Raw genomic sequence first — 17,208 nt, forward strand, 5'->3', positions numbered from 1 at the left:
TGCACCACTCAAAGATGGTGCCATTGCCAGTTAGTGTGGCTGCAGAGAGGCGTAACACCGAAATATGCAATAATTCTAGTGCCTCCCTTATTCAGAAGCTTATCGGAAAGCTTCTTATTCTATAAGTTCTGGGTTTATTTACTGTTTTTTTTCCTTTAACGGATCAGTTGAGGCAAGTTTAAATTTAATGTGCTGATACATGCAGTTCCTTTAAACGTCAACAGGGGGCAGCCCAAACCTTGTTATCGAGAGGAAATAATGTGACCTTTAAAACACACATACACACACACGCGCACACACACACACACACACACACGCACACACACACACACACACACACACACACACACACACACACACACGCGGGTTTTGACCATAAAACTCTGAAAAAATATGCCAGCAGCTTCAGTGAAATTGAATAAACAGAACTTTAATTGACAAACACAAACATATGAAACGTTTAGTGATATCACAGATGAAAGATGAGCTTATGTACATACAGAAGTCACACTGCAGTGGATGAGACGGACACAAAAATGGAGAAAAATCCACTCGTTTCTTGTTGAAACATTTGAAAAGTATGTAAAAACTGACAGTTTTGGAAAATGTCGGCACATTCACGGTAGGCACGAGTGAGTTCCCGCAGGATGCTTGCTCAGCCGCTTAAGATTTATCAAGCATAAATACAACTCTGATATAAGTTTCTGATATGTTTTTCCTGCAGCTGTCAGGCTCTGTCAGAAGGTTGAGATTAACAACTCTTCCACTATATTCACGCAACATTTACACAATTTGATGTAATCTTGTATAAATGTCCCTTAAATCCTCAGAGTTCAGTGTTTTATTTTAGATTTTGGCTAATTTTAGCTATTCTTGCAGCTCTCTGAGGCTATATCGTCAGCTTTGTTATATAATATTAACTAGTTGATTAGCATTAAACATAAAGTGCAGCTCAGACGGATGGGAATGCTATTTGTTCTGCCGGTATTTGATCATTAAAGAAACTGATGATGGCGCTAAAAGGAAAAGGAAAACGGTCTGGACCAGAGTGGTAGAACAGTCGACTGATACACTGCTACAGTATAATCTTGGCTAGAGATAAATCTTCTTGTAAAAATCTTCACTAAACAACACAGATGCACCTTTTGAAACATTTTAAACAATTTCCATCTTAAACAATGACGATACGATAATCTGGGATTACATGTTTCCATTTAGAAAGTTGAAGAAGATATAAAGTTGTGTATTTATAATTAGCTTACAAAGCGCAATGACTCGCTGAATTACAGTAAAACTGATTTCCAGTAAAACTCCCTATCAAAGAATCTGACATTTACTGAGCAACAAGCTTTTATATATATATATATATATATATATATATATATATATATGTATATATAATACTATCTTTTATGTTCTTATTTGTTATTTAAATGTCCTGTTTCCTCTATCATTTCAGCTACATTAGATTGGGAACTTTGTTAAAAGCCAATTCTGAACATTCATTGTTCTGTTTCATGCATTGTTTATGCACTATTGGTGTTATTTTCTATCGTGATAACTCAGGATAACTGTTATTTTTGGTCCTCTACCGCCATCTTCTGGCAAGTTCAGGTAATTCCCTGTGCGACGAAAAGATGACTGACGTCATAACCATGGGACACGTTCCTGCTCAACTGTTATGATCTAGCGAATGTTAACTCTGATCTCAAAGTTTCAAGTTGCCTTGAAGGCACCTTTATTTTACCTTCTTCACAAGCCATTAAATCGTCAAAAGGAAGAACTTGTCTGCGTGGTCTGTGGAGTGGAGTTAACTGACTGTTATACCTGGCAAGGCGTTGGGGAGAACAGTACAGTAAAATAACGACTTCGGCGGGCTATCTTCATACTCAGGAGATCAATGACAACGGGAGAGCTACGCGCCATGTAGAATCGAATCATCACGACCGGATTGTCGTCTCAAGGAAGCACAACAAAGCCAAGTAAACGTGTCGGAAAACGTTTCAAATTCGGGATCTAGAAAAACCAGATCTAATGCCTCTTGTTCATCCAAAAAGACAAGTTCCTCTGCTAGTAAACTGGCTGCAGCTAACGCCCGAGCAGAGGCAGAGGCGGCACGGACTGAAGCATCATTTGCCGAAAAAGAGAACGAACTGAAATTAAAACAAGCGGAATTGGAACTGGAGAATAAGCGTTTGGAAATAACACTGAATAAACTAAGCTTGACAAACGAGCTGCGGCTTCAGCGGCCAAAGCAGATGTATTAGAAGCAGCCGCGCAACAGGAATTAGACCAAGTTTTCGACATTGATGTACCTACCGATGACCCGAACGAACGCACCAAGGACTATGTTGAGGGAGTGATTAGGACAACGGTGCATATAGACAGCGCTCCTGTTAGTATTCTTGACGTGCAGGCTTCTGAATACGCCCGTCGTACTGTCGCTTCTTACCACACTGTAAGCCCAAGCAAATTGCCCCCTCAGCAGAACCATGCGCCACTTAACACACAGCCTACTCAAAGGATAAAGTCCTACAGCCAAACCACACAGCGAGGCTCTACAGAGCAACGTGTGCAGTGGCAGCCTCCTGTTCACACACCTACAATGGTACCCGATTCAGAGATGGCACATCAGCCTTTAGGAAATGACATCAAACATGAACCAGTAGGCAAACCATACTTACCACTCAGCGCCAATGCTCATCAACAGCACAACCCTGCGAACGGACAGTCTAATGAAGATAGAGGAATGTCAGACTTTGTTAGATTCATGGCCAGGCGTGAGCTCATCTCCACTGGGCTTGTGCAGTTCAACGACCATCCCGAATGCTTCAGAGCTTGGAGAGCCTCCTTCCTGAATGCTATTAGAGACCTCAACCTATCTGCTAGCGAACAGCTCGACCTTCTTGTGAAGTGGTTAGGCAAAGACTCAGCCGACCACGCTAGGCGCATAAGGACTGTGTACGTGAATTATCCAGAGCGTGGGCTCGGGGCAGTGTGGGATCGGCTATATGAATACTACGGCGCACCAGAGGTGATTGAGAGCTCTCTGCTTAAGAGATTGGAAGAATTCCCCAAGGTACAGAACAAAGATGGGCGAAAACTACGGGAACTGGGCGACCTACTGATGGAAATACAGGTGGCCAAAGATGATGGGGAACTGTTCGGCCTTAGCTTTCTAGACACACCCCGAGGAGTCAACCCTATTGTGCAGAAACTGCCGTTTCACTTGCAAGAAAGGTGGCTCACGATAGGTTTCAATTACAAGGAACAAAGCAGAGCTCCCTATCCCCCATTCAGCCTCTTTGCTGACTTTGTGGGTCAGCAAGCGAGAATGCGCAACGACCCTGGATTCATGCTGGCACCCCTACACAATGAATACTCTAGTCATAACAAGCCAATCAGGTCAGACGATCAGAGAGCGGTAGCCGTTCTCAAGACTGGAGTGACCGCCACTGCCCCACTCACTCTTTCTGAGTCCCCACTTACATACAGTTACACCAGCAGAGAGGACCCAGCCAACCATTGTCTCCTGCACAATAAGCCCCATCCCCTACATTCAGAGACAAGCCTATAGAGGAGAGAAAAGCACTCTTGAAAAATCATGGAGTGTGCTACAAGTGCTGCCAAGCCATACATTTGGCAAAGAACTGTAACAACGATGTGAACTGCACAGAGTGTGGAAGCAACATGCACGTTGCAGCTCTACACCCCGGCCCAGCACCGCAAGCCAGCAACCCTGCAACCCTGCAGACCCCGCACCAGAGAATGGCGGGGAGACTGCTGTCTCGTCTTCATGCACCGAGGTGCGTGAGAAAGACGCCTCAAGACGCTCCTGCTCAAAAATATGCCTTGTAAAGGTGTACCCAGCCATGCATCCAGATGCTGCAGTGCGCATGTATGCTATATTGGACGAGCAAAGCAACCGCTCCCTTGTACGTTCTGAGTTCTTCACTGTTTTCAATGTCCCAGGGCGACCCTCACCATACTCCCTGAAAACATGTGCCGGAACAATTGAGACCGAAGGCAGACAAGCACGAAATTTTGTGGTGGAACCAGTAGATGGCAGCGTGGCATTCCCACTGCCCCCCCTGATCGAATGCAATGAGATACCAAACAATCGCACAGAGATCCCCACACCTGAGGTTGCCTCCAGCCACGACCACTTGAAACATCTGTCGAAACACATCCCGGATCTCGATCCACAGGCCCCCATCTTGCTGCTCTTAGGCCGCGACATCATCAGAGCTCATAAAGTACGACAACAGGTGAACGGCCCACACAACGCACCCTACGCCCAAAAGCTGGACCTGGGTTGGGTGATCGTAGGTGATGTGTGTATAGGAGACCTGCACAAACCACCCCTTGTCCACACCTACTACACCAATGTGCTGAGGGACGGACGCCCCTCTCTCTTTCACCCATGCCCGAACAGCTATACGGTGAAGGAAAGATACTGCAACACCGAACCCCCCTCACACTCCACCCCACACAGGAGCAGCCTCACTAAGGCAATGCAGGACACTGATGAGTTTCAGTTAACCAAAGACGATGAGGCCGAGGCCCCTTCCATAGAGGATCTGCGGTTCCTGAGCACCATGGACCAGGGCGCCTCCAAGGATGAAGGAAACAGCTGGGTGGCCCCCCTACCCTTCAGAGTCCAACGACCACAGCTGCCAGACAACCGTGATCAAGCACAGAAGCGACTCAACTCCCTCCAGAGCTCCTTCAAAAGAAAGCCTGAAATGAAAGAACTGTTTGTCTCATTCGTGGAAAAAATAATTCAGAATGGACATGCCGAATTGGCCCCCCCATTGAAACCAGGCGAGGAGCACTGGTACCTGCCATGCTTTGGGGTTTATCATCCAAAAAAGCCCTCTCAGATAAGAGTTGTGTTCGACTCCAGTGCACAGCACAAAGGACTGTCTCTGAACCAAGTGCTCTTAACCGGACCAGACCTAAACAACAGCCTCATCGGCGTCCTCCTTCGCTTTAGGAAAGAACAAATTGCCTTCTCTGTGGACATACAACAGATGTTCCACTGCTTCAAGGTCAAGCCTGAAGACCGCAACTTTCTCAGGTTCCTCTGGTTTGCAGATAACGACCCAGACAAAGAGATCGCAGAGTACCGCATGAATGTCCACGTGTTTGGAAATAGCCCATCCCCAGCCGTGGCTATTTACTGTCTGAGACGCGCCGCCCTGGAAGGCCAGAGTGTGTACGGTGAAGATGCACAACAGTTCGTAATCAGGGACTTTTATGTGGATGACGGGTTGAAATGCCTTCCTACAGCTGACCAAGTCATCAGTCTGCTCAAAAGAACGCAAAGAATGCTGGCTTGTTCCAACCTCAGGCTGCACAAGTTGGCTTCGAACAGCAAAGAGGTCATGGAGGCTTTCCCATGTGAAGATCGTGCCACAGATCTAAAGGACCTTGACCTGGCTGCCGATGATCTACCAGTGCAAAGAAGCCTCGGACTGCACTGGGACCTGGAGTCAGACTGTTTCACTTACCGTGTGGAGGATGAGAGAAAGCCATTCACTTGACGAGGAGTCCTCTCCACAGTGAATAGCCTGTACGATCCCCTCGGATTCGTCTCTCCAGTGACCATTCAAGGGAAAGCACTCCTTCGTGAACTTACCATTGACTCACCTGAGTGGGACGCCCCGCTACCTGCAGAAAAGGAAAAACTATGGGATAGCTGGAGAGTTTCACTCAGAGAACTGGAAAAATTAAGAATCCCCAGAGCCTACACTCGCATGTCCTTGTCCACAGCTGAACGAGTGGAGCTTTGCGTCTTTTCAGACGCATCAGAAAAGGCAGTTGCTGCAGTTGCCTATTTAAGAACCTACAGGCAGATGGCCAATGTCAAGCAGGACTGATTTCAAGCAAGTTCAGACTCGCACCCCGACCAGACCACACCATACCCCGTTTGGAGCTATGCGGGGCCGTCATGGCAGTGAATCTGGCCGAACCTGAAATCGACATCGCATTCGACGCAGTGACATTCTACACAGACAGCAGGATTGTGCTTGGGTACATCGCAAATGAGAAAAGAAGATTCTACGTGTACGTCAGCAACCGAGTCCAACGTATCAGACGAAGCAGCCTGCCACAACAGTGGAGGTATGTACACACACAACACAATCCTGCAGACATCGCAACACGGTCAATCCCAACAGACCGACTGAAAGACACAATGTGGTTCACAGGCCCAGCATTTCTGTGTCAGTCTAGCGACATGCTGCCTGCCGAGCAGACATTCGAACTCTCACACCCTGAACAAGATCCTGAAATCCGGCCACAAGCAACAACACTCTCCACGACAGTGCTTGACAACCTTGGCTCGCAGCGTTGCAGCCGCTTCTCATGCTGGAATTCGCTTACAAGAGCCGTTGGCACTCTGATCCATATCATTCAGTGTTTCAAAAAAGGCAGCAATGATGGACAATGTCAGAAATGGCATCAATGTCGCACGCCCATGTCAGTGGACATTCTCAATCAGAGTGCAGCAGTCATCGTTAGAACTGTCCAACAGGAAGCCTTTGAGAGAGAACTACAGTGTCTCTCATCCACTGCAAACATTCCAAAGAGCAGCCCACTCTGGTCCCTGGACCCGTTCCTCGACGAAGAAGGTCTGCTGAGAGTGGGAGGACGCCTTGCAGCTAATGACTTAGGATCCAATGAAAAGAGACCCCTGATCTTGCTTGGGCGCCACCATGTAGCAACCCTCATCGTGCGCCACTTTCACGAACAGACACAGCACCAAGGGCGTCACTTTACAGAGGGTGCAATCCGATCTGCCGGCTACTGGATACTCGGTGGCAAGAGATGTATCACCAAAACGATCTTCGAATGCATTGTCTGCCGCAAACTCAGAGGAAAGTGTCAAATGCAAAAGATGGCTGACTTGCCGCCAGACAGACTCAGCGCTGAACCTCCCTTCACCAATGTTGGGATGGATGTGTTCGGGCCGTGGGCTGTCACGGCACGTCGGACGAGAGGAGGATGCGCCGAAAACAAGAGGTGGGCTGTCCTTTTCACTTGCTTATCTGTCAGAGCCATTCATATCGAGGTTATCGAGTCTATGGACTCCTCCAGCCTCATTAATGCATTCAGAAGGTTCCAGGCTATCCGAGGCCCAGTGAAACACTTACGCTCGGATAGGGGCACGAATTTCATTGGAGCCTCTAAGGAACTAGGAATCCCCTCTAACGCTGATGGGAAAACAGTAGAGAGATTCCTCTCTGACCAGGGCACCACATGGACCTTTAACCCCCCGCACTCCTCTCATATGGGAGGGGTTTGGGAAAGAATGATAGGCGTCACACGCCGCATCCTAGATTCTATGCTCATGTAGATGGGGTCTGCCAGACTCACACATGAGGTTCTCACGACCTTTTTGGCAGAGGTCACTGCCATTGTGAACAATCGCCCACTCGTGCCTGTGTCCACAGACCCTACAGACCCCTTCATCCTCACACCTGCATCATTGCTGACTCAGAAGGTAGGCCCTTGCCCACCTCCGCCTGGCGACTTCGACCACAAGGACTTATACAAGCAACAGTGGCGTAGAGTCCAAAGCCTGTCCAACACATTCTGGGACAGGTGGCGCAAGCAGTACCTGGCTACGCTACAACCCCGCAGGAAGTGGCCATCCGACCAGCCAAATCTCAGGGAGGGAAGCGTAGTGCTGCTCAAGGACATTCAATGCAAGAGGAACGACTGGCCTCTTAGCATCATCACAGCTGTGTACCCAAGCAAAGATGGCCGGGTACGCAAGGTCCAGCTGAGAGTCGCCAGAAAAGACGGTACCACACTGCTTCTCAGGCCTGTGAATGAACTGATCTTACTCATTCCTCCAGATAAGTGAACGATATCTTGTGTGGTTAGCGTAAAATGTTTTAATGTTTAAGGAGTGTGAAAACAAAAAAAAAAAAAAAAGAAAGAAAGAGAAGGAATGGAATGTGTGAATCCCCCTTAGGTATTCAGGTATTCAGGCGGGGAGTGTTCTGTTTCATGCATTGTTTATGCACTATTGGTGTTATTTTCTATCGTAGTAACTCAGGATAACTGTTATTTTTGGTCCTCTACCGCCATCTTCTGGCAAGTTCAGGTAATTCCCTGTGCGACGAAAAGATGACTGACGTCATAACCATGGGACATGTTCCTGCTCAACTGTTATGATCTAGCGAATGCTAACTCTGATCTCAAAGTTTCAAGTTGCCTTGAAGGCACCGTTATTTTACCTTCTTCACAAGCCATTTTATCGTCAAAAGGAAGAACTTGTCTGTGTGGTCTGTGGAGTTAACTGACTGTTATACTTGGCAAGGCGTTGGGGAGAACAGTACATTCATCCTTGTGAAAAACTTAACCAAGTTTTTGCATTTCCCTTTTCTTCTTACACAAGTGGCAGTAGGTGTTGACAAATGATCATAAAATGCTATTTAAAAAAATCCTTCCCATGTTTCTCCTTTTTCTAGAACTAATGCTAAAGTTGTCTTTTAATGAGGTAAAATTAATCCATGATAACTCATGCAAATATAAATATAGTAAAAATCAGAAATAGTAATGAAAGGCTGAGGGATTCTCAGTAGTTCTGAGGTGCTTGTGACCATGTTGCAGGTCAAGAAACAAAGATTAAAATAATACTGCATCATTCTATTTTTTTTTTGAGTTCACAGAAACTAGCCTCCCTGTTTTTTCATCTGCGAAGTTGGTAATGTGACAGCTGAATCTCCTTTTTTAAAATAGCTCAAAGTTCTCACAGATTTCTGGACAATAACTGAGGTAAGACACAAGTGACCCTCTGAACTGCATCTGCACTTTATACTGTTAGCGATCTCTCTTGGAAAAGAAGAAAAGTCCCTTGCGCAGCTTCAGAGAGAGAAACTAGAGGAGTTCATGTTCGGAGAGGAGACACTGTGAGCGTGTGCTGACTGGTCTGCAGGCTCTGCAGATCCTCCAGCATCTCCTCAATCAACGGAGGCATGGAGCCCGCGATCTCCAGCTTCAGTGTCACCACTCGCTCAGCTCCTGTCGAAATGGAGAAGAATTAACAAATAACAGAAAGATTAACACCTTAATGGACAGATCTTTGATGCTGGGTTTGATCCAAGAATGCAGTATGTTAGAGTAAAACACACATTATTAGACTAACATCTGGGCGGTGGAGGATATAAAAGCAGCTTCTTACTTTAGTTTACATTTTAATTGTTGTAATTATGGCTTTAAAGGGACACTATGTAATAAATTAAGTCATTTATTAGCTCAAATCGACATATTCATTCATAAGTTAGTTCTCATTGGTGTAAAATGATCTCTGTCAAAAATCTCACTTATCCTCCTGAGTGAACAATAACTTGTCTGTATCTACATAGAGCAGGTAAGCTCTATGGAGGCTGCCATGTCCTTCCGCTCTATGAAAAATGATGAAGTGCCGAGAGGGACATAAAGCACTTCGAATCGCGATTTCCCCACCAGGCCTACAAGCAGAAATGACGTCACAATGACGTTATTTCTGCCAAATGGCTTATTACAGCCGCTAATGCTAAATAGATTTTATTCCTTCGCACATATGTCTTTGTGTTCATTAGCTTTCTTTTTGTAAGTGCATCATCTTCTTCTTTTTATTATTATTCCTATGCTCCCCCTGGATATCTTCACAGCCCTTTTACAGACAGCCGTTCCACTTCCTATTCGCCCCATTATAAAAAATTTGGCTGCAGTTCAGTTGATTTTCTCTGGGGGCGCTGGCGAGCGAGTGCAGAATGACCATTTTCCATAGGGCTGGCGCTAATAACTCAAAAAATGTCCCCGCTAGCGACTGAAACCTGAAAATATTACTGTGATTTCTGACAGCGGGATGTAGATTTATATCAAAAGTACAATAACCTGGGAGTTATAGCTTTCTGTTTTCTTACAGGTCTGGCATTTGCGAGTCAGTATCCGCTAGCATCTAGCTAACGGAATCTGAAGAACGCACGGCAGATTACGACCGGCTGCTTTGCGGCACTCGTCCACTGTGCCAGAGTGCTAACCTGGTGCTGCTAACAACAACCAAAGCTAAACCAGAGGCTAGTCAGAGAGTATGTAAAAGGGCTGTGCTGAAATCTGTAACTATTTGAACTCACACCTCTCTGCTAGCTCAGCGCTAGGACTGACCATGCCGTAAAGTGATGCCACATGCCTGACGTCACTCGTGAGGCAATACTGACAATAAATGTGTATTTTAAAAAGATCTAGCGAGTCTAAAAAATCAAACCAAGTGCCGTTTGAAAGGATAATTTATCTTTCCTTTAGGAAAATGAAAATAAAAAAATATAAAAAATTCTATCCAAAGCAATGGCTGGATCTAATGTGGATTTCATAGTACCACCATAGAGTTCGGCGTGCTCTGCACTGCTTCGTTGGCGCCCCTAGAGTGCAGTACCACCCGGAAATAGACGCCAGTTTTCCCTCTCCTCATAATAGAGACTCTCTGATATCTTCTTTTTGGCGTTATGCTCACATTTGTAAACTGTTATTTTGTTGATTTACTAATAAAGTTAAAAAAAAAAAAAAATGCCAAATAGATTTTATCTCGTAAATGATCCCACTAATAATGCATTGATTGTTACCAAACTTCTGCCGTAGTACACATAGGCTCTTAGCTCACAAAACGAGGCATTAGAAAGTTTGTAAGTTTACCGGGAGTTTATTTACCGCCGCTAATGCTCCTATTGCTAACGCAGGCTAATGCTAACGCTGCGTCCACGTCACTTCCGGTAACTCCCGGAATATGACTAATTGCATTGCTTGCACACCAAAGGAGATGTTATGTTATCTGACATGTTATCTGTCATCTGTATTCATAGTGTTGTTGTATGTGTGTTATATAATCCTTTGTACTGTGTGTCTTGATTTCTTTTGTTTGTATGGACTTGCACACTTTTCTCATTTTATCAATGAAAAGGAGGTTTGGTGATGCTATACGATATAGCCTAACATCTGGGTGGTGAATTCTGACCTTTAGCACTGATGCTGCGCAGATCAGTGATCTTCATGAGGGCCTTGGGAAACATGAGGGGCATGCTGGGCCGCCGTTTCCGGGAGTAGATCTTCAGCGCCTCCAGCAGTGGCTCCTGCAGCACCTCCACCTTGGATGGCTCCTCCAGGTCCTGGCGGTCTGATTCAGACAGACAGAAGGCAGAAAGTGAACATTTCAGGCACATTTTTTACCCTGCACATGTGGATCTGTTGATGGTGCTCCTTATCAAATCGCGTCACTGCATTTCAAAGACAAACTCAGGACCTCCAGAAACGAGACAGATGGCACTGAGGAGCCCGCTTTCCGTCTCGTCCATCTCGAGCGGCAGCAGCTGCCCCGCAAACGTGAAAACCTGATCCGTTAGAGGTCCGAATCCTGCGTTGTGGATCTGAGTGCGGGTCAGAGTCAGCCCGTCAGAGAAGGTCATAGTGTCCTGATCAGGAGTGTAGCGAGTGCAAATCCTCAGGATCTGCAGGAAGAACAGACACAGAAAAGAAAGAAAGACGCTAAAAATGTGCCGTTCAATTACTTCTGTTTCATATTCTTAATTCTATTTTTACGGGGGTTTTTTCCAAGTAAAAGTAGAATTTACGGGTTTCACCCAAAAGTTTCTTCTGCTGCTTGGGATTTCAAATGTTTTGCAGAGTAAACAAAAATATAAATAAATAAATAAATAGTAAAAAATATTTATAAAAATGGGCTGCACGGTGGTGTGGTGGTTAGCACCATCGCCTCACAGCAAGAAGGTTCCAGGTTCAACACCCAGCTGGGGCCTTTCTGTGTGGAGTTTGCATGTTCCCCCCGTGGGTTCTCTCCGGGTACTCCGGCTTCCTCCCACTGTCCAAAAAATCATGCATGTTAGGTTGATTGGCATCTCTAAATTGTCCTTAGGAGTGAGCGTGAGCGTGCATGGTTGTTTGTCTCATATGTCTCTATGTGGCCCTGCGATGGACTGGCGGCCTGTCCAGGGTGTACCCCGCCTCTCGCCCATTGACTGCTGGGATAGGCTCCAGCCCGCCCGCGACCCAATCGACGGATTCAGCGGTATAGATAATGGATGGATGGATTTATAAAAATATATATAAATAAATAATCAATCATTTTCAAGACTTACTGCAGACGGAGGCACTTCATTCCATTTTCAGGCAGGTTCATTTAAGGCAAGGCAAGTTTATTTGTATAGCACAATTCAACTATAGGGCGATTCAAAGTGCTTTACAGATACATAAAAACAGTAGAAATAAAAGGCATTATTTAAATTTTAAACAAAAAAGAAAGAAATAAGAACAATAGATAAAATCAGATAAAATCAGTTGTTAAAATGTGATCAAGTTTTGAAACTCAAGCTTCAGATTTGGAAATCTGAAGCCATGAAGGTTAAATACTATGCACTGTCCCTTGAGAATTACATCAATATGAATTTTAAATACAAAATAAAGTGTGCGATGTGATATATTCTAAGCAGCAAGTGATAAATATAAAGACTGCAGAGATCTGGGATGGATCAGAGGGGAAATACACAGGCACAGACTCTCCACTGATATGCAGTCGTTTCGGTTGACTGTCAGACACAGATGTGACAGAGAGACCCGGCAGTGAGCGACAGGAAGATAAAGCACGCGATGCTCTGCCTGAGTGCAGCTGTCTGTCCGTCAGTTTGAGTTACGTCAAGTGAAAGGTGCGAATGGCAGCTTGAGCTGTGCGGTTATTTATACCCTGAATGGACCTACCAGGATGTCGAGGCAGGCAGCTTTGAGCAGGGTGATCTGGTCAGCGATGGTCAGGCCTGTGAAGCCCGGCACTCGCTTGGCAAACTCCACCACCTTGACGATGCACTTAGTGGCGAGCTCGCTGAACTTGTCCCACAGGCCGAGGTCCAGTTGGATCCGGTGGTCTGAACTGGAGTTCTGATTGGAGGAGAAAACACGAAGAAGGTCTCCCTAAATGTTGCGGCCTCATGCTTTGCAAAGAACGCAAATAATATCAAAAGAAGTCGAAATGCATTGTGTGATAGGAACGCTGACTCAGTTCAGCTCTCAAATAACCTACAGTGAATGTGAGGATAATGAGCTGCAAACAGACACACTGATGTCATAAAGATGATTTTTACTGCACTTTTTCTAAACATTTTACACAATTTTCTGGGGTCTTTTTGTGATGTATTTGATCAAAAAAGCTGTTCGTTTAAGCCTGCTCTGAGCCGTTCATCTGAGAAAAACAAAGTATCTACAAAGGTCAGGAGCTACTCAGCGAGCGGGCAGGACTCAGAGGTCGAGGCTAAGCAGAAGAGGTGGAGTGAACTTGACAAGTGACGTAAATTTGAAATGAAAATCAGCTCTGCTTCTTGACTGAAAAACTTTGAAACAAAGGGGCACTAAAAAAAACTGCGGGGGGTTTTGCTTTGCTTTTAGGGAGTTGCTGATGACGTCAACTTGCTGATGACACCCAAATATATGCGCTCAAGAACAGAAAAAAAAGGGATTTTTCCATAATATATCCCCTTTAAGCATGTTAGCATATTTACACATGCAGCAGAGATGACTTCAAGCTAATTTTAAATCTTCTTTTATCTGTAATCTTTGATTTGTCTGTGTAGCGTGGTGCAGAGTGAAGACTGCCTCCACTACACATTTAATTTGTTGTAATGATTTTTGTTCTGCAAAGAGCAAAAGTAGGTAAACTTATTTATTCCCGTTCGCCACACACAGCTTCTTTCACATTCACAGGTGTGTTCTCGTTCTCTAATAACATCAGCACCAACATCAAAACAAATAATTATGTATTTTACATCACTATTCAAAAACCAGTTTCATCAAGTACATTCAATATCAACTTACTTCTGAAATACACAGTCAGTCAATCACGTCTCCCAAACATTGTCATATTAACCAAATTAATCATGTATCTATTTCTTAAACCATGAACTAAACATGAGCAGCGCGAGCTTTTAAGATCAACTTCTATTCCTCTCCAGCTTAACGGGCGCTCGAGGTTGCTAGGCAACCAACACTAACCACTGGCTAGCCATTCTCAACACGTTACGTTCGCTGAACAAGTAACGTTCATAACCAAAATCACAAAGTCAAACTGGGATTATAAAGTACCACATAAACATTGTCATATTAACCAAATTAATTATATATCTATTTTAAGTTATTTATTTCTTAAATCATAAACTACACATGAGCAGCGCAGATCGACTACTATTCTCCAGCTTAACGGGCGCTCGAGGTTGCTAGGCAACCAACACTAACCACTGGCCAGCCTTCCTCAGTACATTACGTTCGCTGAACAAGTAACGTTTATAAACAAAATCACATTAAGTCCAACCGGGATTATAAAATACCACATAACATATTCATACATCAATTACACCCTTCTAACCCTCCCTTCTTACCTGCAAAGAGCAAAAGTAGGTAAACTTATTTATTCCCGTTCGCCACACACAGCTTCTTTCACATTCACAGGTGTGTTCTCGTTCGCGGAACGTATTCCCGCGAGACTTCCCTTTGTCCCTGAACACACAGTGTAGCGAACGAGCCCTCTGCTGGTAAGGGTTAGACACTGCATCCCGATTGCTTGATGACCATATTTTACACTAAATAATAACAACAATAAACTAATCTCCTATCTTATCACAAAACACCCAGACTATTTTCACCACCCTGAACATGAGCTGTCCAAAATGGGAAATCAAATTAACTATGGCTCTGTATGCCACATCTGCATCTGGAGTTATTTTACCAACTAAGGTGTTCGCTTTATACACATATGAATTTCTGCCCAATTCTTGCTAAAAATGTCCGGAGACAGGTTTATGAGTATCCTGCCTCAAAACTAAATTAATATGATAACAAGTTGTGCTCCAGGGTTGAGGAAAACTATAGACATAAAGGTAATTTTCTAATTAAGTTATTCCTTTCTACTTTACAAAATGTATCTTTTAATTCTAAGAGTGTGCATAAAGTTTATGTTGTTCAAACTGCAATTTATAAGAAGTTAATACGTCAAGTTAAACTCTTCATTAGTTTAATCATTTTTTATGTGTTCTTTTCATTCAGAGCATTGATGTCAGTAACATCAAGTTATTCTCTGACGATCTTGTAATGCAGTGAAAAGAAAAGGGGGGTGTTAATATGAAAAATCAACATCTGCAGGTGGATTTCACAGATTTAACATTTTAGATATGTATTCAAAACACAAGGATACGGTTCTTCAAACTCAAGGAAGCATGTGAACTACTCTTTCCTTTGGAGTTTTTGTGTGAATATTGACGATAACAGCTTTAAAAAGACAGAACCTCATTAAATATATTGGCTCAAGTATGGCTCAAAAAAATACCAGTTAACACTGTGAGATGATGTTAAGCAGACTTTTTATAGCTGGCGTTTGAAACAGTGAATGTGGAGATTTCAAGTCTCTACAAGCACACAAACAGTGCATTTTGGGTCAGTTAATTTGGAACAGTGTGACATAAACCAAGAATAAAGTCAGAGCAGGAGCAGAGCAGAGCTGTTCTTTTACCAATAGATCATCATGCGTCGGTAGATATTTTATTCCTGTTCAGTTTCATGTTTTAACTCACACTTCCAAGCATCAATCATGTCAAACAACTTGTCAAACCACAGCTAACGTGGCGTGAAACAGCTGAAATGTTTTTCTGGGCACATTGGAACGCATGAGGTCACAGCATTTGCTGCACGGTGACTTGTTATTACAGGGAGGTTTCAATCGTGACGGGATAAGCTTGTTTTACCGTTAGTGAAACAGCGTTTGCATGAACCGCAGCTTGTGATTATGTGTTTACCGCTTATCTGTCAGAGGACTGGGAACATTTGCATCATCATCATCATCTGCAGTCGTGTGTTCGGAACTGTTTTTTTAGGGGCAATCTGTCTGTTGACTGAAATGCAGCAACAATTTGTGTAGATTTACATTCTATTTTTGCATAATTTTGACTGAAAAAGGGAATGCTTCAACACACACACACATGATAAGCGACTGTGGATTGATCCCTGGTTACTGCTTTGTGCAAGAATGTGCATATGACTCCTTTGAGTGGTCGAAAGACTAGAAAAGGATAAATAAATGCAGATCCTTTACTCTGTAAAACTCTGACATTTGAACACACCATTTTACACTACTCATTTGTACACAAAACTTCTTCCTATTACTTAAACCCCGTGTTTCGACCAGCTTTTATTACATTTTCCATGAGTTAAATCTCAACTTAAAGCCTGTTTTGACCAATTTTCACTTAATTTTCCATCAGTTGATAGACTCAGATCTGACTTTCAGCAGCCACATCAAAGCTGTCACCAAGGCAGCTTTTTACCATCTCAGAAACATCAACAGAATTAAAGGTTTCCTCTCCCAGACCAGGAGAAACTCATCCATGCAGTCATCTCCAGTAGACTCGATCACTGTAACGCTCTTTTAACTGGACTTCCCAAAAAGAGCATTAAACATCTGCAGCTCATCCAGAACGCTGCTGCTGGAGTTTTAACCCGGACTAAGAGATCTGAACACATCCCAGCAGCTTTAAAATCTTTACTCTGGCTTCCAGTCAGTCACAGAATAGATTTTAAAAGCCTGCTGATGGTTTACAATCTGTGATCTGTTCAGAGAATATAAAGCCAGCAGAGCTCTTAGATCCAAGGACTCAGGTCAGCTGGTCCAGTCCAGAGTCCAGACTAAACATGGAGAAGCAGCATTTAGCTGTTATGCTGCAAACAAGTGGAACAAACTGCCAGTGGAGATTAAACTTTCACCAAATGGAGACATTTTTAAATCCAGGTTAAAAACATTTCTTTTCTCATGTGTCTATGCATGAAATCTGCACGATATCTTTGACCTTATCTTGACTGTTGCTTGTTCTAAATTCATTTAAATGATTTTATTTGTTTCTCTTTATATTCTTTTTTGTATTTAAATGCTTCTTACAATCCCTGCTGCAATGCTTTTATTTTATGTGAAGCACTTTGAACAGTTTGTACATGAAATGTGCTATATAAATAAATTTGATTTGATTTGATTTGATCATTTAAATCTTAACTTGGAAAAATAGCTTTTAACGTCAGTGCACCAGACTCATGGAAAAAAAAATACAGTATTGAAATCCCTTAAACTATATCTTTTCTCATCCAATTCAACAATGTGTTTTTAATAATACCCCAAAC

The 17,208-nt window shown here is 43.7% G+C and overlaps 1 protein-coding gene across 2 annotated transcripts in view; it reads right to left on the reverse strand.

The window, feature by feature from the left end:
• Positions 1 to 353: 353 nt before the first annotated feature.
• Positions 354 to 17,208, reverse strand: part of LOC142380401 (retinoic acid receptor beta-like) — a 34,672-nt gene continuing 17,817 nt past the window's right edge. The window contains exons 5-9 of one of the 2 annotated variants that reach the window (XR_012769832.1): positions 12,760 to 12,936; positions 11,294 to 11,498; positions 11,009 to 11,167; positions 8,325 to 9,036; positions 354 to 1,827 (exon numbers count right to left, since the gene is read on the reverse strand). Coding sequence is in view for 1 of the 2 variants with exons in the window: in XM_075466233.1 (XP_075322348.1) it covers positions 8,903 to 9,036; positions 11,009 to 11,167; positions 11,294 to 11,498; positions 12,760 to 12,936 (675 nt within the window). In the remaining variant the exon portion in view is untranslated. Of the gene's footprint in view, positions 1,828 to 7,782; positions 9,037 to 11,008; positions 11,168 to 11,293; positions 11,499 to 12,759; positions 12,937 to 17,208 lie in introns of those variants that run through there. The other variant, XM_075466233.1, reaches the window with a different exon arrangement.

Source organism: Odontesthes bonariensis, chromosome 5 (assembly GCF_027942865.1).
Source record: "Odontesthes bonariensis isolate fOdoBon6 chromosome 5, fOdoBon6.hap1, whole genome shotgun sequence".
In the NCBI taxonomy this organism is placed as follows: domain Eukaryota; kingdom Metazoa; phylum Chordata; class Actinopteri; order Atheriniformes; family Atherinopsidae; genus Odontesthes; species Odontesthes bonariensis.